Here is a 23,845-nt window from a genome sequence, read left to right as displayed (position 1 = left end):
TAAACTCTAAGAATTGTTTGATATATATTATGCCACAATTTATTTTCCCTTCACTCAGTAATAAAATATGGACATATGCAGGATGGGGTAAAAGTAGGCTTACAGTTGTGAGTATGCGAAACACTTTATTCTTGTATTATTATTTTGTTAATTATTGTATTACTAGAGGCTTGGTGCACAAAATTCATGCATTGGAGGGGGAGTCCCTCAGCCTGGCCTGCACCCTCTTGCAATCTGGGACCACTTGCCCCTTACCGCTTGGCTCACTGCTCCTTAGCGCTGCTGCGAAGGCAGGAGAGGCTCCCGCCACCACCTCTGCACTCGCCAGCTGTGAGCCCAACTTCTGGCTGAGTGGTGCTCCCCTTGTGGGAGCACACTGACTACCAGGGGGATGCTCCTGCATTGAGCACCTGCCCCCTGGTGGTCTGTGCACATCATAGCGATCAGTCGTTTTGATCATTGCGCTGTAATGGTAACTTAGGCTTTTATTATAAAGATTTTCCATACAAACTTCTATAAACCTAATTTTTGCCTCACCCTGTATGTCAGTGTATATAAATCCATCAGGCCTGTACACTCTATTTTCATTTCATAAGTTATTGAACAATTTGATGATACTTAATTTTTCCAATTTTTTGCTATTATAAACATTCTTGCACATATGTCTTCTGGAAGTATTTTTGTTTTAATTTTACTTTACAATTGAGATAATATTGTTTTCAAACTATATTACCCCTTGGGTTTATTTTTGGATGTAGTTTAATATTTATAATCACTTTGGTCATATTTACTAACATATTTTGAGGCTATGTTTTAGGTATATGCACATTTATTTATAGTTTTGTTTTTCTGGTGCTTTTATCATTATGTACTTTCTATATCTCTAATATGCTTTTTGTCATAGATCTATTTTGTCTAATAATGCAGCTGCTTTCTTTTGGATAATGTCTACTTAGAATATTTTTTGCATCATTTTATTTTATTTTCTAGTGTCTTATATTTCAATACTAGTGGCCCAGTGCACAAAATTTGTGCATGAGGTGGGTGTCCCTCAACCCGACCTGCACCCTCTCCAATCTGGGACCCCTCAGGGGATGTCTGACTGCTGATTTAGGCCCGATACCTCTCGCAATTCTGGACTGCTGGCTCCTAACCGCTCACCTACCTGCCTGCCTGATCACCCCTAACACTCTGCCTGCCAGCCTGCTTGCCCCCAACTGCCACCCCCCGCCAGCCTGCTCACCCCCAACTGGCCCCTCCACTGGCCTGATCACCCCCAACTGCCCTCCCCTCCTGGCCTGATCACCCCTAACTGCCTCTGCCTCGGCCCCACCACCATGCCTTTGTCCAGAAGGTTTCCCAGTCTAATTAGCATATTACCCTTTTATTAGTATAGATACATTCTATAGCACATCTTTGTTAATGCAATCTAACAACCTTTGTCTTTCAGTTGGAATGTTTAGTCTATTTATATTTAATGTAGCAGTTGATATATTTTGGGTTAAATCTGTTTTCTATTTGCTTCCTACTTATCCTGCCTGGGCTGTGGTGGTGTTTTTTTGTTTTGTTTTATGTGGGGTTTTTTTTTTCTATTCTTGCTTGCTTTTTAAAAAATTGATTACTTATTTTTTATTACTACATTAGCAACTATACACCTTTACTATTCTGTTTTTTTATACAGTTTACCACACACATCCTTGAGTTATCAAGTCTAATACAAATCAGTACCTTTGCCATTTCCTGTACAATGCAAGGATCAGGACACCTTCCACTTCATCCTGGCACGTGTGCTGCTTTTGTCATATATTTTACTTCTTTACATATGTTAAACCCTCAAAAGATTATTATTATTGTTGTTGTTTTATACTCACATTTTATTTATATCAGGCTCTCTCAGGCTTAGCACTATTAACATTTGTGTTGGATAGTTCTTTTTTGTTAGGGGATGGCCTTGCCTCAAGCCAGTAGATGCCCCTAATACCTTCCCTTCATTTATGACAACCATAAATGTCTTTAGACATCACCAAATATATCCTAGGGTATAGAGGAAATTATCCTGTTCCCAGAGGAGAACCACTAATTTAGAACTACCTAAACATTTATCCTTTTTGATTATCTTTATTCTTCCAGCATCATCAGTTTTCTATAGGATTATTTTATTTCCGATTGATAAAGATTTTTAATTCTTTTAGTGCAGGACAACTGATGACCAGTTCTCTTTTTGTTTGTCTGAAAATATTTATGTTTTCTCTGAAAGGCTATATTCTCTAGATATGAAATTATAGGTTGACAGGTATTTTTGTTCAGCATTTTGAAGATTTCATTCCAATGTCTTCTTGTTTCCATAGTTTCTATTAAGTGGTCATGAGTCAATCTAATTATTTCTCCTTTAAAAGTTACATTTTTTCCTGGCTGCTTTTAAAATGTTCTCTTGGCTTTGGTTTTCAGCTGTTTTACTCTGTTTATATAGGATTTTCTTGTGGGTTTTTTTAAATAGCACTTTTGAACCTGTAGCCTCATATTCATCAGATTTCAAAACTTCTAAGCCCTTGTCTCTTCAAATACTTTCTTGCTTCTCTCTCCTCTTCCTTTTTAGAACTACAATTGCATGTATGATAGTCTTTTTCTTATGTCATTTTTATTTTGTACGTTTGGGTTTTTAATTTTTTTATTTTTTCAACTAGAGGCCCAGTGCACAAAATTCGTGCACTCGGGGTAGGTCCCTCAGCCCAGCCTGTGCTCTCTTGCAGTCCAGGAGCCCTTGGGAGATGTCCAACTGCTGAAGAGGTGGGAGAGGCTCCCACCACTACCTCTGTGCTTGCTAGCAGTGAGCCTGGCTTCTGCCTGAGCGGTGCTCCCCATGTTGGAGTGCACTGACCACCAGGGGGCAGCTCCTGCATTGAGCATGTGCCCCCTGGTGGTCAGTGCACATCATAGTGACTGGCCATTCGGCCTTTCAGTCAATTTGCATATCAGCCTTTTATTATATAGGATATAGGATTGGTTGACACTCAATATTATATTTGTTTCAGGCGTACAGCATAGTTAGTTAAACATTTATATAACTTATGAAGTGATCACTCTGATAAGTCTAGCATCCACCTCACACTATACATAGTTATTACAATGTTACTCTGTTCTGTGCTGTACTTTACATCCCCAGGACTATTTTGTAATTGCCAGTTTGTACTACGTAACCCTTTCATCTTTTCACCCAGACCCCAACCCTCCAAAACCCCCTGCCATCTGACAACCATCAGTTTGTTTTCTCTATCTATGAGTTTGTTTCTGTTTGTTTCTGATTATGTCTTTAATGTCTCTCTTCCTGCCTTGTGTTTTCCATCCTTCTGAGATTCAGTGGTTCATCCTAGTTATTCTTCTAATCTGTCTTTCAGCTCACTAATTACCTTTTCAATTGTGGTTTATCTGCTATTAAATCCACACACTGACTTCCTTATTTCTGTTGTGTAGTTTGTTTGTTTTGTAGTTTTTTGAGTTGTCAATGGGTTCTTCTGACTCTACTGAAAATTTTAATCTTATTTTTTACTTTTTTGAACATACTTATCACTTTTTTTTCCAAGTATAATTTGCTTTTTAATGAGAACAATGTGTGTAATGACAGAGGATCCCGCCGTGTGCAGATGGCAGTAGTGAATACCCACGGAATGCATTCTGCCCAAGGAGGGAGGGAGGGAGGTGCAGGCGCTGTGAGCCGGCGGCCTGCCCCCTGCCCGTGGACATGAGGCTGGGCCACTGACTGGGGGCCTGCACGCACCTCCTGAACGATAAGCGACTTATCACATTTTTTTAAGTTTGTGTCTGAAGACTCCATTTTCAAGATCCTCTGTAATCTGTATTTCTTTAAGTAGTCGTTTCTGTAGTCTATTTCTTTAAGTCTTGAGCCATGTTGATCTGTTTGTATGCTTGATGGCTTTTGATTGCATGACAGACATTGTGTATAAAAAATATGAAAATATGTTGAAGACCTAGGATGATGTATTCTTAAATATTATCCTTTTATTATTATTATTAATAATAAATTTATTTATTTTTTAATCCTCACCGGAGGATATTTTTCCATTGAGTTTTAGAGCGAGGGAAAGACAGAGAGAAATACCGATGTGAGAGAAACACATCGATTGGTTGCATCCTGAGCGAGCCCCAGCCATGGCTCAAGCAGGGGAGGAGCCTGCAACCAAGGTACGTGCCCTTGACTGGAGTCGAACCCGGGACCCTTTCATCTGTAGGCCTATGCTCTATCTACTGAGCTAAACCAGCCAGGGTGGATGATGTATTCTTTATCCCAAGAGGATTGATATCTACTTTGGGCATGAAGCTAAGGGCACTACCAATTATAGATTGAGTGATGGAGGCACTTTGTGCCCCAAATCAAGCCTGGAGATTTTCCCACATCCCTTCCCCGCCATGCTGCTGCTTGCTTGGTCCTTTTCCTTGATTTTTGTTTCTTTTGCCTAAAGAGGCTGTTGTAAAGTCATAGACTAAGCTTCTCTCCACCTCTTCTGGACCCACAGATGCCGCCAGAAGAGAAGTTTCCCAAACCTCTGTGGGTTTCAGTCCAGTCCTGTATATTGGCCCCGTTACTATCCTATCTTGTCTAATTATTCTCAGTGTATCAGCCGCTCTGATGGCCTAGCCTGCCATTATTAGAAGCAGAAGTTCCCTGAGATTCATGTTATTTCCTGCTGAAATATATCCATGTCCTAAAAGAGAATGTGAGTTGTAAAAATTTTGAATTTTCATATTCAGAAAATATTCTGTTTAGTTAAAAATAGAATTATTTCAAAATCATTTGCCATCAATACTTTACAGATATTATTCCATTAGTTTCTTATATCTAGTGTTATTAGTGAAAACTTTAAATTTAATAAGATTTTCATCTCTTCTTAAGAAATTTATTTTTCTCTCTATAGAAACTTTTTCATATTTTTCTTTTATCTTTACTATTCAGAAGTTTTACTACAATGTATAGGGTGTGTTGTTGTTTTAATGTATCCTTTTCCCCTGTGCAGGCTCTCTTACTTAGTTTTCTCCCACGTCCTCATGTTCTCCCGTCTTCGAGGACTCCTCCCAGGTCTGCCTCAGTAGGAGTTCTTATTTTCTAGTGTAGCTGCAGACGCATGTGTGTATTTGTTGATCATACATCTTCTCTTATTTCTAGGGATCCGGTGAGAGGAGAAGAGGGTGTGCAATCTGCTCAGTTTGCCTCTTGAATCTCAGTAGTTCTTTTTATAACTTTATCGAAAAAAATCATCTTCCTCTAGCCATGTTGTCCTTGGGTCATATCCTGACTTGCCGCCACTAAAGTATTATGTCAGCTAGCCCAGCACTGCAGACTTTGTTCAGTGTGTCTGCACATTAGTTACTGCAGTCATTCTGAAATCTTTACTGTAAGTCATTGAAAGGAAACAATATTAGAACAACTTTTTGTCACTTTAAAAAAAAAACTAACATGCAAAATGTAAGGAAGGAACAAATCCCTTAGCTGATTGACTGCAAAAATTGTAAACATGGGTTCAGAGAGCAAGCCACCCCTGGAAAGGAATAACAAAGGCAGCAGGGGAAGCTTAGGGAAAGGCGGACTGGGAGGTGGGCTGGGGGGAGAATGTGCGGGTGGCAAGGCAAGCAGGCCCTGCTGGAGAGCCTCAGCGCTGGGCTGGCCTGGGAGCTCTGGCCTTGCTGCCCTGTGTGCAGGCCCCTGTGGTGGGTCAGGGTTGGAGGGACGTCGGGGTCCTGTTGTCCCTGGGCCTCCTGCAAACACTCACCAGCTGCCTGAGCTCACCCCATCCTGGAAACCGTCTGCCTTCGTCTTTCTGTTTCCCCCCAAGTTGGCCTACTTTTACGAATCCAGAAATCTAAATAGATATGTTCAGAAATAAATTTGCAGAGCTCCCTTAACTTTAACAAAATTAGAATCTAAATAATCTCATTGAAATGTTTAAGTAATTTTTATGAAATGGCCTCTCAGTACTCATGTTATCCTTCATGCCTGTGCCTTTGTGATTGTCAGTAATTTATAGAGTTCCGCACTGCATGTAATATTTAATAAGCAACTTTGCAATTGAGTTAATGTTTCCCGAGGTAAAGATTTTATGGCACTCTAATCACAGCAAGTATTATTTTGATCAAGTGAATTCTTTTTTTAGCGCTCATTGTGTTCAACCCACATAAATATCATCTGTAAATCGCAGTTCACTTACTGTTTTTTTCCTTAAAGTTTTTTATCAGAACTCTTAAGTAAGGTTTTAAAACATTAAATTTAGAATTTTAAACTTCTCCATGAAGCTGAGAGATGCCTGTTATCCCTTTCACCTCACTCAGCTTAAAATGAAAAAAAGTTTTCATTAACCCTTTATGTTCTTTTAGGACTTAAAAATAGAGAAAGCAAAAATTTCAAACTAACTTACACTTCTACTGAGCATGTAATTCTATTTAAACATATAAAAATATATTTAATCCCAACTCCATAAAGTTTGAAATACTTGAGAAGTTTTTTACCCTGAGAAAAACAAGTAAACAGAATAATGCACATTTTAAACTTTAAACATCTATTAGTAAGAGCTAATTTCCTGAAATGTTAACATATTTACAACATAAAACACCCAAATATTATAACCATTCCACATGCTGTAGCAGAAACTTAAAGCAGAAAACTTTTTTACCTGGAAATCTAAACTAAGGAGGCTTTGCTTGGTGTCATTTAAGTCTCCAGCTGAAAGTGAAACAAAACCAGAGCTTTCTTCAAACAAAGAACAGAGGGGAGTGCTGAAAATGGTCCCTGCCCCATGGTAAAAATCTAATGCTTCCCTTGGGGATAAATGCCTTACAGTTCTCACGCAGAAAATCAGCCAAGAGAGTAACGAGGAAAACAGTTTTCAAGGGAAATATTTGTCTGACTCACAAGAGCAGCGGAAACATCTTGCAGGCTGAGAAGGTGGAGTTGGAAGGACAGAAGTGAAGCTTGGTCAAGAAATCTGGTTTTCATAGATATTAGCATGAAAACCCTTCCTCTGTCCATGCCTCTGTGACACCGCTGGGGTGCACCCCGCTCGAGTGGCCCATGTGGCCACGTTAGAGGAGCCGCACTCCTGGGCACCCTGAGTTGGGTGGTGTTAGTGACCCTCCTCATCTCTCTGCCCATGGGAACTGCACACGCCGTGTTGTGAATAAGACTGAAAGCTGTTCCATGTGCATGTGATTGCAATGGTCACTTTCCACCTGGAAGCAGGGAGGAGGGCTGAGCAGCACGGCCTCGTCTCCGGCGAGCAGCAGGTCAGAGGGCCTTCGAGCATTCCTGCGTTCCTGTCCGAAGCTGCTTCTCTTTAAGCAGGGATGCTAATAACTACCTTCAACTTTCTGTGAAATAAATGAATAACACATGTAAGTGCCCGTCACGGGCTAGGGAATCTACTTTTTATTTCTTTATTTTAGTACTAATGGCCCAGTGCACGAAATTCATGCTCATTAAAAGGGGATTAATTAGAGGAAATATTTTAATATTGCTATTTGCCCTTTCTCTATAATAGAAGTGTCAGAGATGAAAGAAAATTAGTAAAATGTATATGAAAATCTTCCTCCTGTCAGAGTCTGGGGCACACCACACCACGGGACCCAGAGTGAAGTCCCCGCCCACCCACGTGTGCCTCAAAATCACGCGAGACCCAGACCCAGCCAGCCCCACCCCCATTGGGCTAGACCCAGACCCGGCCGGCCCCACCCCCATTGGGCTAGACCCAGACCCGGCCGGCCCCACCCCCATTGGGTGATAGCCAGACCCGGCCAGCCCCACCCCCATTGGGCGAGATCCAGACCTGGCCGGTCCCACCCTTGTCAAGCCCTGCTGGGCAGGGGACGCAGCCTCAGGTCCCCCAGCCCAGGCCAGGGCAGGGGGCACGCCTTGAGATCCCCCATTAAGCCCCACCAGGCAGGGGGTGCAGCCTCAGGTCCCCTGGCTTGGCACCAGAAGGGGGGTGCAGCCTCAGGTCCCTTGTCAAGCCCCGCTGGGCGGGGGTGTGCGGCCTGAGGTCCCCCGGCCCAGCACCGGTGCGGGGGGCACACCTTGATGTCCCCTGTCAATACCTGCTGGGGGGGGGGGTGCGGCCTGAGGTCCCCCGTCAAGCCCCACAAGGGGTGTGGGGGGGTGCAGTCTCAGGTCCCTGCTGGTCGCTCGTTAAGGCTCATTACGGGAACTCAGCCTCTGCTGTGGGGGCAACCATCTTGTGTTACAGTAACTTCCCCCCCACCCCCGGGCACCGCCATCTTTGTGGCGGAGTGACTGTCAATTTGCATATTCCCTCTTTATTACATAGGTTTTTCCATCATTCTTGTTGAAAGTGTTATATATGTTCCCTCTTTTCCCCATTGACTCCCTCCAGCCCGCCCCCACCCCCCATGCCAGACCTCACCAGCCAATCAATGATTCTCTCTCATCATTGGTGTTTCTATCTCTCTCTCCCTCTCCCTTCCTCTCTGAAATCAACAAAAAATAAAAAAGATCTGAGTTGGCTAGGGTTTGAAGAGAGAGAGGGATGACCAGGTGGGCACAGAGGACTTCTGGGGCAGTGAGAACATTCTGTGTGGTCTTCTAAAGACGGACACATCATACATCACCATGAGTTGTCTAAACCCACGCAGTGTATGAGACCCCAGTGCTCCCAGTGTCCCTGTGGGTGGGTGGTTGTGATGTGTCCGTGTAGTTCCTCAGTCGGAACGATGGTGCCATTGTAGTGGGGGATGTTGATAATGAGGGAGGTTAGAGGGGGCGGGACACATGGGAAACCGCTGACCTTCTTCTCAATGTTGCTGTGAATCTGAAGTTGCTCTTTAATAAGATAGCCTTTGGCAGGACCAGAGGAGGCCAGCGGGAGTCCCGGTCTAGGATGGGGCTGTGACTGAGGCCAGCAAGTATTGTGAGTGGCAACCAGTTTCCGGGGAGAAATCTATAGTAACATGGCGAGGACTTGGGTGCGGAGTCTCGTTGTGTTGACCTAGTTCTTGGTGATGTCATGTTTCTAAATATACTCCGCTCCTGAGATCAGGGCAGTGCTTTTGTCAGAACAACACAAAGCAAGAAACTGTACTGAAGTCCTTTGTTGGGGGTAACTCCCAAAAGTACAGGAAATGAATGCGAAGCATGTGGTTCTCACATGTGAAGGAAGAGAGTATCTTCATGAGCTTGTCGGGGCCAGGTGGCGACCCTTATGTTGACCAGTCCGGTCTGGGGTGGCCATCCATTTGGACTCATGACCTACCTGATTGACAACTGTATCCAGAGTGACAAGTGACTGTGGCCTGGAGGGACCCCGTGGAGCCTGCAACCTTAAAGCAGGAGCCTGGAAGTGTGCATGGTAATCGGCTCCACTTCACCTGCTAATACACTCACTTCTGGCAGCCCAGAGGACCTCCTGGGTCCTGTCTGGGTGTCCTCAGCCCCAGGCCCTGCACTCCATCCCCCAGGCCCTGCGCTCCATCCCCCAGGCCCTGCACTCCATCCCCCAGGCCCTGCACTCCCCCAGGCCCTGCACTCCATCCCCCAGGCCCTGCACTCCCCCAGGCCCTGCACTCCATCCCCCAGGCCCTGCACTCCACCCCCCAGGCCCTGCACTCCCCCAGGCCCTGCACTCCACCCCCCAGGCCCTGCACTCCACCCCCCAGGCCCTGCACTCCATCCCCCAGGCCCTGCGCTCCATCCCCCAGGCCCTGCACTCCATTCCCCAGGCCCTGCACTCCCCCAGGCCCTGCACTCCATCCCCCAGGCCCTGCACTCCATCCCCCAGGCCCTGCACTTCCCAGGCACATCTAGGAGGATGAGGCACCCTGTCCCTCAGGCTCCTTATTTCTTACTGTTCCTCACATAGAGCATTCAGGAACCACAGACATGCAGGATCCACTCAAGCACTGCTTTTACTGGCTCATTTTAAAATGTAGTTTCATCTCTGCTTTTTAGAGCTGATTACTTAAGTTTAGGCTTGGATGGAGAAGTGAATTTACCAGGTGTACCAGTTAATGCAGATTTTGTAATCAAAGAAAACATGCCCTATTTAATTTTGCCCAGAGGTGGGGGTTTGCTCTGTTACTAATAACATAAGTTGACTCAATGTTTCATTTATTTGCCTCCCACTCCTAAAAACCACAGGCATTTAACACAGGACTCTAAAGTACCAGTTTGGATATACCAGGTGTACCAGTTAATAATGCGGATTTTGTAATCAAAGAAAACACGGTAATTTCAAGAGAAACATCAGAAGTGCTTTATTCAAAGTAATGTCCATCGCTAGCTACACATTTCCCCCATCTTTCAGGTAATTTGTGGGTACCGTCCCAATAGAACTTTTCTTGTTTTGAGGCAAACCATTCAGAGACCCAGTTTTCCACTTCTTCGTACATTTTGAAGTGCTGCTCAGAAAGCGCGTGTGCCATCGATCAGAACAAGTGGTCATCTGAAGGAGCAAGGTCTGGTGAATACGGTGGGTGGGTTAATACTTCCCAGGCAGGATCTTTTAACGTGTCTTTAACTGGTTTTGAAGTGTGTGATGGTGCGTCATCATGAAGCAAAATTACTTTGTCATGTTTTCTGGAACATTCTGGTCATTTCACGATCAAAACATGATTCTAATTGATTATTTGTTGTTGGTATCGATCAGTATTGACGGTTTCACCTGGTTTTAGAAGCTCATAATACACCACACCTTCCTGATCCCAGCAAACGCAGAGCATTGTCTTCTTTCTGAAGCGATTTGGCCTTGCAGTCAATGTTGATGGTTGACCTGGATCAACCCGTGATTTTGTGTGTTTGGGATTCTCAAAGTAAATCCACTTTTCATCGCCAGTCACAACTCAATGCAAAAAAGACTTTCGTGCAGTTGAAGCAGCATTTTACTGATGACTTTTTGGCTTTCCATTTGTCTTTCGTTCAGTTGATGTGGCACCCATTTTCCTTCCTTTAAAATCTTTCCCATTGCTTGTAAATGATCGGAAATTGTTTGCTGAGCAACATTTAATCTTTCTGCAAGTTGTTTCTTTTTAAAATATATTTTATTGATTTTTTGCAGAGAGGAAGGGAGAGGTAGAGTTAGAAACATCAATGAGAGAGAAATCAATCAGCTGCCTCCTGCACACCCCCTACTGGGGATGTGCCCAAAACCTTGACCAGATCGAACCCGGGACCCTTGAGTCCGCAGGCTGATGCTCTATCCACTGAGCCAAACCAGTTAGGGCTCTGCAAGTTGTTTTTGAGTTTGACACGCATCTTCATCCAATAATGCTTGTAATTGTTGGTCTTCAAACTTTTTTGGTTGGCCTGGACGTTCTTTGTCTTTCACATCGAAATCATCATTTTTAAAGCATTTAAACCAGCATCCACAAGTATCTTGAGATAGAACATGTTCACCATAAGCTTCCTGAAGTATTCAGCAGCACTTTTCTTCAAAATAAATACTGAATTAAAACTTCCTGCAAATGCTCTTTTTTGGCAGGAAATTTGACTTTTTAAGTGTAAAAATATCTATGATGTGAACTCCTTCAGCAAATTTGACATATGAAGTTTTGAAGCTTGTTGTCAATACAACAAAATAGCATACATATCAAATCGCATTTATATAAACATATGTGTAACTCCATCTATTGAAGAAAATCCACATTATTAACCGGTAGTACACCTAGTATATCATTAGCTCTCTATATAAAATTAATTTAATTATTATTTAAACCTTAATGTCTATACCCAAACTCTTCACCCAGTATGAGGAAACGTTAAAAATATTATTGAACATGAAAGGTCAATAAATGGGATACTGACAGGGAGCCTGTACTGAGAGCCCTGCCAAAACCTTCCTGGAATGACAGCGGAGAGGTCTGTAAAAAACAGTGTGCGGGGCTGAGAGGCGGGAGGAGGGCGGGAAACCGCCCAGGAGGCTGCTGGGCCTCTGCAAGGAGAGGGGTCTCCAGAAAGGGCTGCACTGGGGGGCCCGCCTGGAGAGAACTCCAAGGGCGGCTGATTCTCAGTAGGAATAGGCCCAGCAGCCCTGCTGGCCGGGAGCCCTGGGCTGGGCTTAGGTCTGACTCATGTCTGGCTCAGGGTGTGGAATGCATGAACCAACTTTTAGGGGTGATTATGCTTCCCAACAAAAATGTTTTGTTGCTACCATCAAAGTCAGCTGCCAACATGAATTATGCTGCGAGTTGGTTGTAAGAGCACTGATGGTGTATTTCCACTGCATCTGGGTGTACAGAAGGGGGGGAGCGGGCTGTGAGCCATGGGATGTGATAGCGGAGCCTTCCTCACGGTGCAGCCTGGAGCCTCAGGGCCATTGGAAGGGACTTGCTCAGCTGCGGGAATGGGGGAGAGGGGGGCAGGATGTCGCTTAGGAAAGAAACGCAAGGCCTTAAAAGTCAGTGATTCTATGGAAAACTTTTAAATGAGACCATGGAAACTTTACATTGTAACCAGTTTCAATGTTTTGGACACATTACTTTGAGATTTGTGAAGTAGGAGAGACCGTAACCCTTAGCGCAGAGGTTGGAATATGACTTTCATTATCTGCTGTTTTCTTGCATAATTACATGCCAGTAACTGTATGAAGAGAGAGCTGTGAATTGACCTCTGAAGCGTTTCTAGTGTTTATTATTATGTTTACATGTCTGTATGTATCCAGCTTCTTAGTCATTTTAGACTCTTTAATTAGAACAGGAGGGAACAAGGGCTTCTCCCAGCGCACAGCTGCTCCCGCGACGTGGGCATGAACTTAGGGCAGGACGGCCGCTGTGCACTGTCTGGCCATCTGAACGCGTGATTTAAGGTCGGCTGCGGGGCGGGGCCTGGCTGTGCGCACCCTGATCGCCCCTTTTTTCCTGAAATGGGAAGGTGTGGAAGAGCTACCTTTGGAAGCTGTTTTCCTCTGGACCCCACACCCTCCTGCGCCCTGCGTGCTGCGCCGCTCCGACCAGAGCTCCGTGAGTCCTCAGCCACCTCCTGGGGCTTCCACACGAGCTGCGGAGGGGCGCAGAGTAGTGTCTGGGCTGGGCTGGCCCCCCGGGGGCAGAGGGACGTGCTGGGAGGTCACGGCCTCACGGGGTTACGGGGCCCTGGGTGCCAGGCTGAAGCCTGGCCTCGGGTAGAACAGGTTCCATCGCACTGAGTCGGGAGATTAGCATTCTCTCCTGGACAGGAGTTGCTCTTAATGCCCTGGCCAGTGTTGCTCACTGGTCGGCGTGTCAGCCCCTGGACTGAAGGGTCGTGAGTTCGATTCCCAGTCACAGGTGGGTACCTGGGCTGCAGGTTCCACCCCCACCTCCTGTCCGGGTGCGTCTCACATGGAGGTTTCTCTCTCCTCTCTCTCTTCCCCACCATCACCCCTCTCTTCCCTTCCTCCCACTCTCTCTGGAAATCATTAAGGATTTAAAAAAAAAAAAAAAAAAGGAAAAGAAAAATAGAAGAAGAGAAAGTACATTTCAGTCTGAGGGCCCAGGAGGACAGGCCGTGTGAAGTGGTAAGGTGGTGGGGGTGGGGGGGTCTTGCGGAGCAGAAAGCCCTGCCACGTGTCCTGTTCATCCCGGGCCGCAAGGTCTGCGCCGCTGGGCGGAGGCCACTCGCCCCGGTGGGACCTGGTCGTTTCTCGCGTGTGTAATCTGTTCACTTCTGTCCCCTCCTCCCACACGGAAACACAGGGCGCCGTGTGGTCCCTGCGGCTCTGGCTGCGCCCCAGGCCCCGCCCCTGCTCTGGGCGCCGGTCCACACCGCAGCGGAGGCCAGGCCGCCCGGAGGCGCCGGGAGCCGGCCGCAGCGCTGGCCTGGCACTCGGTGTGAGTTCCCTGTACTTTTCAGTGGCGGCAGCTCTTCTTTAGGTTTTTTTTCCATCACAAAGGTAAGGGCCCTGGGAGCCGGCCGCTGGGGCCACAGACTTCACAGTCACTGGTTTCTGCTGGCCAGCGCTTCCCTCGTCCTCGTGGCCACACCTGACCTCATGGCCACGTCTTCACTTTAAAGAGGCTATTAGGGCCCGGCAAGTGTCTCCCAGTGGTTAGCGCGCCAGCCCACGCACGGGAGGGTCGCGGGTTCCATTCCAGTCAAGGCCACACACCTGGTTGCAGGGTCAAACCCCGCCCCAGTCGGGTGCATGTGGGAGGCAACCAGTCCAGTGTCTCTCACATGGATGTTCCTCTCTCGCCCCTTCCCCTCCACCCGCTCTAAGAACCAATGGGAAAAACAGCCCCTCTCCGTAGGAGGATTGTTTAAAAAGCAAACGCGATTGGAATCTATTCCAATAAAGTGGGTCCCTGAGACCCTCTGGCTCTTCCAAGTCTCACAAAACAAGAAAGGGGGGGGCGGGGACAGACGCGGCTGGGCTGCTCTGGAGCGCGCAGCACACGCAGGGGGTCCAGGCAGGGCTGCGGCTCTGGCGAGGAGCCTGGGGCTGTGTGTGTGTGTGTGTGTGTGTGTGTGTGTTGGGGGGGCTCTGGTTGGCTGTTGGCTGTTTACTAAGCACCCTCAGGACACAGGACACGTTTTAGGCCCCCCCCCGGGCCTCTGGTCACACACACCCAAGCCGAGCACTGAGCATCTCCCTCCCAGGGTTTCTGGGGCGGTTCCCCGGGTGGCTCTGAGGGGACACTGCTCCACGCGTCTGTCTGCCGCCCTGGCAGCCGGGGGGCTGGTCCCAGCGGGGCTCTCGGTGCGGACACGGGTGGGGCCAGGCCTGTCTGGGCCGTGTGGTTCCCCAGAGGCAGTTCAGCCAGCAGCCGTGGGGTCGAGGAAAGTGGGACAAAGTGAGTCGCCCTCTGTGCGGGGGGAGAGGGCGCCTGCTGTCCAGCCTGTGCTGGGGGCTGGCCTGCAGCAGGAGCCTCGCCTCTCTGGTCGCTGCGCTAATGGGCTGGGGGGTGAAGGCACGTGCGTGGAGGGTGAAGCGCTGGCCCCGCGGCTGCCACAGCCGGGCCTGGGCACGTGCGGAGGGGGACGTGGGCGCTGTGCGCAGGAGGAGCGGCCGGGCCGGTGGGCACAGGGCTGCATGGGCGAAGGAAACGCTCTGGGGTTAGAAAGTGGTGATGGTTACATAACCTTGTGGATGTACGCAACCTACTGAAGCGTACACTTTAAGGAGTGAATTCTGTAATGGGAATTACATCCCAATTTTTAAAATCATTGAGTCAGCCAGACATAATCTCTGGGGAAAACATTAAAATGAAGATGAAGTAACATTCCTGCGGACACGAGGGTTCCCCTGTGTTAGAGGGCGCAGGCCGCGGGTGGGCACTGGCGATGGACAGAGTGAAGCTGTGAAAGCCGCCCCGCAGCCCCGGGGGAAAGCGGGTCTCAGGGCCACACGGGGCCTGGATGGAAGCGCCCCGTCGGCCCATCTCTCTCCTAACCACCAGGAGAGTCTGTGCAAGCAAACCCCAGGCGTGTGACTGAATAAGGGCATCCTGAATCCCCGCTGGGCCGCGTCCTGCGGGAGCCCAGGTGGTGGGGGTAGGAGGGACAGAGCGCTGGCCAGGCCTCTGCCTCAGCAAAACCTGTGCCTTCGCCCTTTCTCGGGGGACCAGGTCCCTGTCATGAGCGTCAGCACAGCGATAGGGAAGTTCCCGCTGCCGTTGAGCGAGCTCCACCCTGACCAGCGGTATCGTTCATACAACTTCTCTGCCTCCTCCCTCCAAGCCCCGCCCTTCTGTTGCTGGGACCCCCTTTGCAGCCGGCATCTGCCGCCCTCCTCTCTGCGGTTGTCTCGGTCAGATCAGAGGCCACCAGGCACACGAGTGAGGCTGGGCGGACGGGGTGACATCATGGGTCCTGCAGGGAGCTTTGCCCACAACCCCCACGCTCTCCGGAAACACAGGGATGCCTGACCTCTTCCTAGTGTCCGCTTTTCCTTTTTGATGTTTAAAACTAAACTAAACTAAAGGGAGCACAATTTATTTTTAGTGAAAGCTTCTAATCTAAACCCTCCTTTTGCTCATGAGAAGGCCTGGAGAGACCGCGAGGCCTGCGTGGAGGCCCTGCCCACAGCCCTTGTGCTGCCCGCCCCGCGCTGGCGCCGGCCCAGGCCACAGGCCGCAGCAGCTCAGCCTGGAGCCAGGCCTCACCCACGCGTTCTCCCAGCGTTCCTCATGCAGTTGTTATTCACTTAGAAGAGCTTGAGGTTTAAAAGCCAGCCAGCACTTTCCACTTAGAACACTTAGGTATAAACTTTCCTATGAAACTGCTCCGCTGAGATTAGAAATTGTCTGTAACATAAACCAGGCCCGCCCAGCATGTGGTCAGACAGCTTGGTGTTTGCACATGTTCTGCCCGTCAGCGTCTTTCACACACAGGCTGCGGGCTGGGAGCACTGGCCTCCTGCTGGAACAGCTCCATCTTTGTCCCCACAGGACCTGTCCCCAGATCCCTGGGCCTCAGGAAGACCCCATCCTTTCCCCGCCCCCCGCCCCCCTGCTTTTCTGGCCCCTGCCCCTTCTTGGGGTCCTCAGGCTTCCAGACCAAGCACCTCCCTGTCCCTCCAGGAGGCTCAGAGCGGCCCCACAGCTGGGCCTGGGTCTGGGCACAGCTTAGGTGCCCATTTCTGCACCAGGAGGTGTCTTTCCAAAGCAGGCCCTGTGAGCTGGGACTCCCTGTGGGGCCTGCTCACCACACCCCGACTGCAGTCTGTCCCTGCAGACACCCAGGCAGTCCCTCTGTGGGGACAGCACAGCACTATTGTGCTGGTGGCCGGAGAGTCAGCCTCGCCATTGTGTTAATTCCAACACAGTCACAGGAAGCAGGGATACAGGCTGCTCTTCCCACTCACAGCTGCTGCCTCCTTGGCCCGCCCTGTCCCGAAGGGCCTGGGCCGGCTGCAAACAGCAGGCAGCAGCCACTGCACGGCTAGGAACTGACAGGAGAGTCTGTGAGCCTGGAGATGGGGGAGGCCCACGCCACCTTCCTGTTTGAGAGAGAGCACTTTTCACTTTAAAATGGGACACAGCCTCATTGGGAAGCTGCTGACTTGCAGACCACATTTCCCGCACAGCCGGCCCCGTGCCTGGGGAGACAGGCCGGCGGGAGACCGGGTGGCCCTGCCTCGCAGAAGCCGAGTGCCCACGGTCACTGCCATGCGGGGGGGGGTGCGCACAAGGTGCTAGCCAGTGTGAGGATGGACGGGGTGGGGGTGTCCACTGTGTGGGCAGCCAGCCCACAGGCCTTAGTGTGAAAGGCTTTTAAAGCTGAGAGAAGCCCTAACCGGTTTGGCTCAGTGGATAGAGCGTCGGCCTGCGGACTCAAGGGTCCCAGGTTCGATTCCGGTCAAGGGCATGTACCTTGGTTGCAGGCACATACCCAGTGGGGAGTGTGCAGGAAGCAGCTGATCGATGTTTCTCTCTCATCGATGTTTCTAACTCTCTATCCCTCTCCCTTCCTCTCTGTAAGAAATCAATAAAATATATTTAAAAAATAAAAATAAAAAAAATAAAGCTGAGAGAAAAGCAGTCGTCTTACAGCGAGGAAGCTGGCAGGGAACACTGCCCTGTGGTGTCGGGCAGAGTCACCATGGGGAGTCGGGTGCTGCTGTCAGGGCCCCCCCGGGGCCGCCTGCCCATCCTCCGCAGGACAGGCGGAGGGGCTGCCTCTGCTCCGAGGGCGGGAGGAATCAGAATGAAATTTCTGTAACATGTTCACCTTGGGGGGTTGATAGTGAGGCAGCCTGGAGGTCTCGTGGCTGTGGAAAGATCTAGAACACAGTGCCAGGGAGCACAGAAGGCAGGAGTGCGGGCGCCGTGGCCAGGGCACCTAGATGCCGCGTGCTGGATGAGGGGCTGGCATGTCAGAAACTTAGGTTTTCGGAGTGGTGAGACGCCTCACAGGGGTTTCCCACTTCTTTCCAGTCCCCTGGGTCAGCATCCTTGTGCCCCACAGATTGCTCGTGGAAAAATGATAAGGGGGCTTCTAAACCACAGAACCACCATCATTCAGAACTGCCTGAAATCTGGCTGAATGGAAGTCCTACAACTAGGGATTTAAAGGAGCAGCCACATCAAGACTAGTAGGAGAGGCAGAGTCACTGCAGAATGAGCTGGTCCCACACCCATGTGTGGCCGATAAAACTGGGAGGTCCCCCTGAGGAACAAGGTGTCCCAGCCCCATACCAGACCCCTTAGCCCAGGGTTCCAGTGCTGGGAAGATTAATCCCTGTAACTCTGGGCTGTAAAAACCAGTGGGGTTTGTGGCTGAGTCACATGAAAGCTGCTGGAGACCCAGGCAGCTCCTCTTAAAGGGCTAGCACACAGACTTACTCAGACTCATTCCTTCTGAGCTCTAGCACTGGGGCAGCAGCTTGAACAGCCGCAGGGCCATACAGGAGCAACTACATTGTCTGGCATCAGGGAAGGAACTGGGGGGAGGGCAGTTTTCTCCCAGATAAAAGTGCTGGCAGAAGTCACTGAGCCCTCACCCCACAGAGCCAGCAGATGGGTGCCATATCTTAGATTCCATCAATTCCATCAGCCTGGCTTACACTGTTCGCCTCACCATGGAGAATTCCCTGAGGCCCACGCAAGCTGTTTGCAGTGGCTCTTCCATACCAATGAACTCTGTCCTGGCTCAGGCTTCAGACTCAACTAAAATCCTTCAAACAAGCAGCATTTGGTCTCAGCATGCTATGGACTTCTTGCTAAGTGGCCACAGGCCTGGTAGTAGCAGCAGCCAGCCTTGGTTCATAGCTTGGCTTCTCCTAGGCACATCCAAGCCCAGCACAAGGAGCAGCCATCTGCAAATCGCTTTGTAGCTCATGCCAAATGGCCCCAGACAGAACACAGATGGTGTTGATCTTGGCCTGGATGCCCTAGGAGGCCCCAGAGTCAGCGCACTCAGTGGACAGCTTCAGACCACATTGAAGCACCGCTCAACCACCTCCACAAGCAACACACTCAAGGGGAAAACTCAGTGAGCACCAGAGCCCTGCTGAAGTAAGTCCTGCTCTGTGGGGTGGGCCCCTGGACAGCTGATCCTGTGGTCTGTGGTCACTGATAGCAGCCATCGGCCTGAAGGTAAATCCCTGCCATTAATGTGCCAACAGCAATCCAGGTTCGACTACAACAGGAGGGTGTACACAGCCCAATGGGTTGGAGGGGAGGCTGTGCCGCTGGACCCTACATTAGGCCACTCTACCAAGCATGGGAGATGTAGCAGCTCTACCTAATACATGGAAACAAACACAGGAAGGCTGCCAAAATGAGGACACAAAGAAACATATCCCAAATAAAACAACAAACTCCAGGAAAAAAACTAGACAAAATCGAGACAAGTAATCTACTAGATGCAGAGTTCAACACACTGGTTACAAGGATGCTCAATGAACTTACAAGTTTAACAGTATTAAAAAGAAGACAGGGAAACCATAAAAAAAACAACAACCAGAAATGAAGGAGGCACTAACTGAAATGAATAACTTACAGGGAGTCAACTGTAAAGCAGATAAAGCAGAGAATCAAATCAGCAATTTGGAATATCAGAAAGCAAAAAACTCCCAATCAGAAGAGCAAAAAGAAAAAGAAAAAGAAATCCAAAAACATGAAGATAGTGTAAGAAGACTCTGGGACAACTTCAAGCATACCAACATTCACATTACAGTGGTGCTGGAAGGAGAGGAGAGGGAGCAAGAAATTGAAAACCTATCTGAAGAAATAATGACAGAAAACTTCCCTAACCTGGTGAAGGAAATAGACTTACAAGTCCAGGAAGCGGAGTCCCAAACAAGATGAACCCAAAGAGACCCACACCAAGACACATCATAATTTAAAGGCCAAAGGTTAAAAAGAGAGAATCTTAAAAGCACCAAGAGAAAAGCAGTTAGTTACCTACAAGGGAGCTCCCATACGAATATCAGCTGATTTCTCAACAGAAACTTTGTGGTCAGGACGGAGTGGCAGGAAATATTAAAAGTGATGAAAAGCAAGAACCTACAATCAAGATTACTCTACCCAACAAAGCTATCATTTGGAATCAAAGGACAGATAAAGAGCTTCACAGACAAGAAAAAGCTAAAGGAGTTCATCACCACCAACCAGTATAATGTGAAATGTTAAAGGGTCTTGAAGAAGAAAAGAAGATTTTAAAAATATGAACAATAAAATGGCAATAAATACATATCTATCAACAATTGAATCTAAAAAAACACACAACAAAATAAATGAACAAGCAGAACAGAAACACAATGATAGATACAGAGAACAGTTTGTTGCAATGGGCTGGGGGCCCGGTGAAAAAGGTGAAAGGATTAAGATGCACAAATTGGCTGTTACAGAATAGTCCCTGGAATGTAACGTTCACATAGTCAATAATATTGTAATAACTGTGTCAAATGGGTACGTGATTTATTGGGATGATCACTTAGGTATGTGACGTCTAATCACTGGGTGTACACCGGAAACTAATATAATATTGTCAACTGTAATTGAAAAATAAAAAATGATTTAAAAATAGTTAATTTTCTTCTCCCCCAGGAGAAGTACCCCGCGGCTGTGCAGCTCCCCGAGGGGGCCTCCTCCAGCTGCATGAGCATCCGCAGCGCCAGCCAGCCAGGGTGAGTGCACAGCCCGTGGGCTCGGGCTTCCTTGCTCGCCAAGTCCCTTCCCTGCAACCAGATGGTATTTCCTGGTGAAAACAAGGATTACAAATGTAGAGGGCAAATGCGAGCTGCCGACACCTTGAGAAACGTCTGTGGCGCCCTAACAGGTGCACACCCACCGACGGCGGCAGAAGAGGAGGGGCATGTGGGTGAAGAGGGATCGGGGACAGGGGTCAGCAAGCTCTGAGGGAGGGAGGACCACCTGGCCTTCACTCCGCTGGGCACCTGGGGGCGCGGATCTGCCGGGGTGGGAGGGCCTGGGGACTGGCATGAGTGCCTGCCGAGGTTTGGGTTTGTTTTCAAGCCTCACAATTATGCAGGCTGCTGGGACTCGCCCCGTAGTAAGGGAACGTGTCCATCCCTCACAGCTGGAGCCTGTGGCTGGAGGCCATGTCAGCTTGCACTCTGCTGGGCGAATGTGTCCCTTAGAGCATCTGGGTTATTCACTGCTTCCCACCATGTCTAACCTGTCCATGTCCTGGGCCCATGCGGACACAGCTTCTCTGGGCATATGCCTAGACATGCAACCCTTGGGCCATAGCGTAGACTCAGCTTTCTGTTACCACCAGATTCTTTTCAAAGTAGTTTACCAACTTATTTCCCACAGGAAAGTGTAAGTTCCTGTTGTTCCACGTCCTGTACTTCGCTTGTACTGTCATCCTAGTGTTAGTGGGTACAACAGCACCTTCCTGAGGCCTTCCTGGCCACGGCGCTGTGTGTCCAGGACTGACCCTGTGGGTGGGTGAGTGTCTAAGAGGGGGCCAGCTCAGCTCAGCTGGGGCAGCGCCTGCGTTGGGCGGGGCCTCCTTCCCACGGCACCTGGGGGCGGTTCTGACCTCTTTCAGGGTTGAGCTGGTCATCGTCTGGAGGATGCACATAGATGAAGAAGGGAAGGTTTTGCCGAAGCTGGATCTTCTCACCCAAGTGCCACAGCGAGGTAGGCAGGCCAGCGGGCTCTGCAGTCTTAGTGCCCAGCAGGGACACCCACTGATTTCACCTGGTTCACATGGCAACAATCAAAGGCTGAAAATCTCAGTGTACTTTTTATGTCATTTTAAAAAATATTCTGATCAATAATCACTCCAAAAGCACCTGTGGAGGCACTGCGCCCCAGGCCTCCTGGGCTGCTGCACAGTGTGGGGAGGGGGTTGTGCCTGCGGGTTGGGCTGCGCTGACGGCTGACACAACAGCAACAGGGGAGGTGGGCAGGGTCTCTGCCGGTGTGTTTCTGACCCAGTGTGTTCTCCTTACAGCCCTGGAGCTGGACCGGAAGGGAGCAGTCGCAGCTGCTCCTCTCCACTTCCGGGCCCTGCTGGGCCTGCTGGGCATCGAAGCGGCTCTGGAGAGCCTGCTGAGGCTGCTCTGCGTGGAGGGAAGCCCCGGTGCCCACCCACCACCGCCAGGGGCCTGGGATGTTACTGAATAGAAACATTGGCTGCTGCCGACTTAGAAACCACACCCTCAGCACATGTCTGTGCAGTGGTGACACATGATCTATCAACTGTCAGGTCATAAAAAACACACGCAGCTGTTTAAACACAAAATGAAAAGCCTGACACACGAGGAGCAGCTGTGCCCCCTCCACCCCCGGGAGGCTCTCCCCTCCCCTCAGCCAGTCCTGACACGCACTCTTCTTGACCCAAAACAGCAAGTCTGCACTTCAACCTGCAGTGGGACAGCGAGACGCACTGTCCCCCATAGGCCTGGGCCGTCCCCCCCTCCCCCCCCCCCGCCCCCCTCTGTCCCACCCGTGAGCCCCAGCTCCACGCGCGTCCAGCAGGTGGAGTCTAATGCCTCCTGCCCCCACACTAACAGGAGAAGATGGGCAGCACTTGAGTATCTTTCCGACCCTCTGAGTACAGAAGTAAATGTTATGACAGAATTAAAGAATAAATTCTAGAAAAACTGGCGTAATTCAAACAAGTGTAATTCTCAAATTATCACAAAATTTCCCCACAAAAATTTACAATCAGCAAAATATTCTCCTTATATTTCATGTAGCATTTTCATATAATTCCACGGTTTCACTAACATTATAATATATTACAATGAGCCTTTATTAATCCCTCAAAACGATGCTATAAATAATCAGCCTGTACAACCGACCATGGAGTGAACCTGCCACCAGGACTCGCGTGTTCACAGCAGCCTGGCACCTGGGGAGCCCCACCAAGAGCCCGGGGTGCCAGCAGGGCCACTCCTCTTGCACCAGCGGGCGGCATCCCTGCAGAGGCGGCCCAGCACCCGAGGGAGGCCCAGGGCAGAGGCACCGGCTGGCGCCTCCCCACAGTTCAGAGCGGCGTCACTCAAAGGAAAGGAAAGGAGTTGGTGCTCACGTGATGGTGTTTGCCCAACCTGAGTCCCGTGGCCCCTGCTGATCCCACGCAGAATGGTGGCCGTCTGCACTGTGCCCTCACCTGCAGGAGCCACAGGCCTGTGCTGATTGGCGTGTGGCTGGCCACTCAGCTGAGGAAGTTCCAGTAGGATCCCTGTTTTCTTAAAAGGCCAAATTGTAAGATCTACATGACAGTCCGTGTTCCGTGTGCTAAGAGCCTGGTGGTAGGAGATCCAAACGTTGGGTCTTACAATCAGGCGTTTGCATTAGAGGTTAGACATGAGCCTTGGGTAGGAAGGAAGCTGCCCGAGGCGCCAGGACACAATGCACAGCCCCCCTGGCCCGCCTGCCCTGGGAGGGGCCTCCATCCTGCATCCCAGCAGCAGCCCCCGAACAGTGGTTAGAAAGCAACAACATTCACAGCCAGTCACCCACCACAAAGCGCTATCGTTCAACCTTCACATCCCATGTTCAAGTTTCAAGACACCACAGGAGAAAAGCTAGACCTTATGGAGAACTAAGGTGCAGTCTTCGCTCTCCTTGAACCTGGCTGACACCGGGGCGGCGTCTTTGGCGTGCACAGCCTTCGAGTAGTAGTTGACGATCTTGCCATCCAGTCTGTACTGATGCGGGATGCTCTCGTAGGGCTTGAGGTCAAGGTCCAGCACAGACACGGAGAAGGCAAACCTGGACCGCGATGCAGGGACCACAGGCCTCTGATCAGAGCTGAAAATACAAAACAATGTCAGCGCTCCCAACCCTCTCCTTGCTCACAAAGAGCACCCATTCTTGTGCCTACATGCATCCCGTCTGTCCGTGGTGTGCACAGCGCTCGAAGCTTCTGCTGTGAGACCCGCTAGTGCCCAGGTAAGAAAGGGTTAATGTGCAGAAAGATGGAAAACAA

The 23,845-nt window shown here is 49.4% G+C and overlaps 3 protein-coding genes across 3 annotated transcripts in view; 1 reads left to right on the top strand and 2 right to left on the bottom strand.

Annotated features, from left to right (window-relative positions):
• Positions 1–7,130, bottom strand: part of ECM2 (extracellular matrix protein 2) — a 75,775-nt gene extending 68,645 nt beyond the window's left edge. The window contains exon 1 of the mRNA XM_070400865.1: positions 6,681–7,130. The gene's annotated coding sequence lies outside the window, so the exon portion shown is untranslated. The remainder of the gene's footprint in view (positions 1–6,680) is intronic.
• Positions 1–22,511, top strand: part of CENPP (centromere protein P) — a 258,055-nt gene extending 235,544 nt beyond the window's left edge. The window contains exons 6-8 of the mRNA XM_070400956.1: positions 20,482–20,561; positions 21,452–21,543; positions 21,860–22,511. Of these exons, the coding sequence (XP_070257057.1) occupies positions 20,482–20,561; positions 21,452–21,543; positions 21,860–22,032 (345 nt within the window). The 3' untranslated portion in view covers positions 22,033–22,511. The remainder of the gene's footprint in view (positions 1–20,481; positions 20,562–21,451; positions 21,544–21,859) is intronic.
• A 5-nt stretch (positions 22,512–22,516) lies between these two features.
• The window catches only part of IPPK (inositol-pentakisphosphate 2-kinase), a 67,046-nt gene continuing 65,717 nt past the window's right edge, over positions 22,517–23,845 (bottom strand). The window contains exon 13 of the mRNA XM_070400953.1: positions 22,517–23,667. Within this exon, the coding sequence (XP_070257054.1) occupies positions 23,442–23,667 (226 nt within the window). The 3' untranslated portion in view covers positions 22,517–23,441. The remainder of the gene's footprint in view (positions 23,668–23,845) is intronic.

Source organism: Myotis yumanensis, unplaced genomic scaffold (assembly GCF_028538775.1).
Source record: "Myotis yumanensis isolate MYYU_CA2020_CCGP unplaced genomic scaffold, mMyoYum1.0.hap1 SCAF_21, whole genome shotgun sequence".
Lineage (NCBI taxonomy): Eukaryota > Metazoa > Chordata > Mammalia > Chiroptera > Vespertilionidae > Myotis > Myotis yumanensis.
This window is presented reverse-complemented; position numbering and strand designations above follow the sequence as displayed.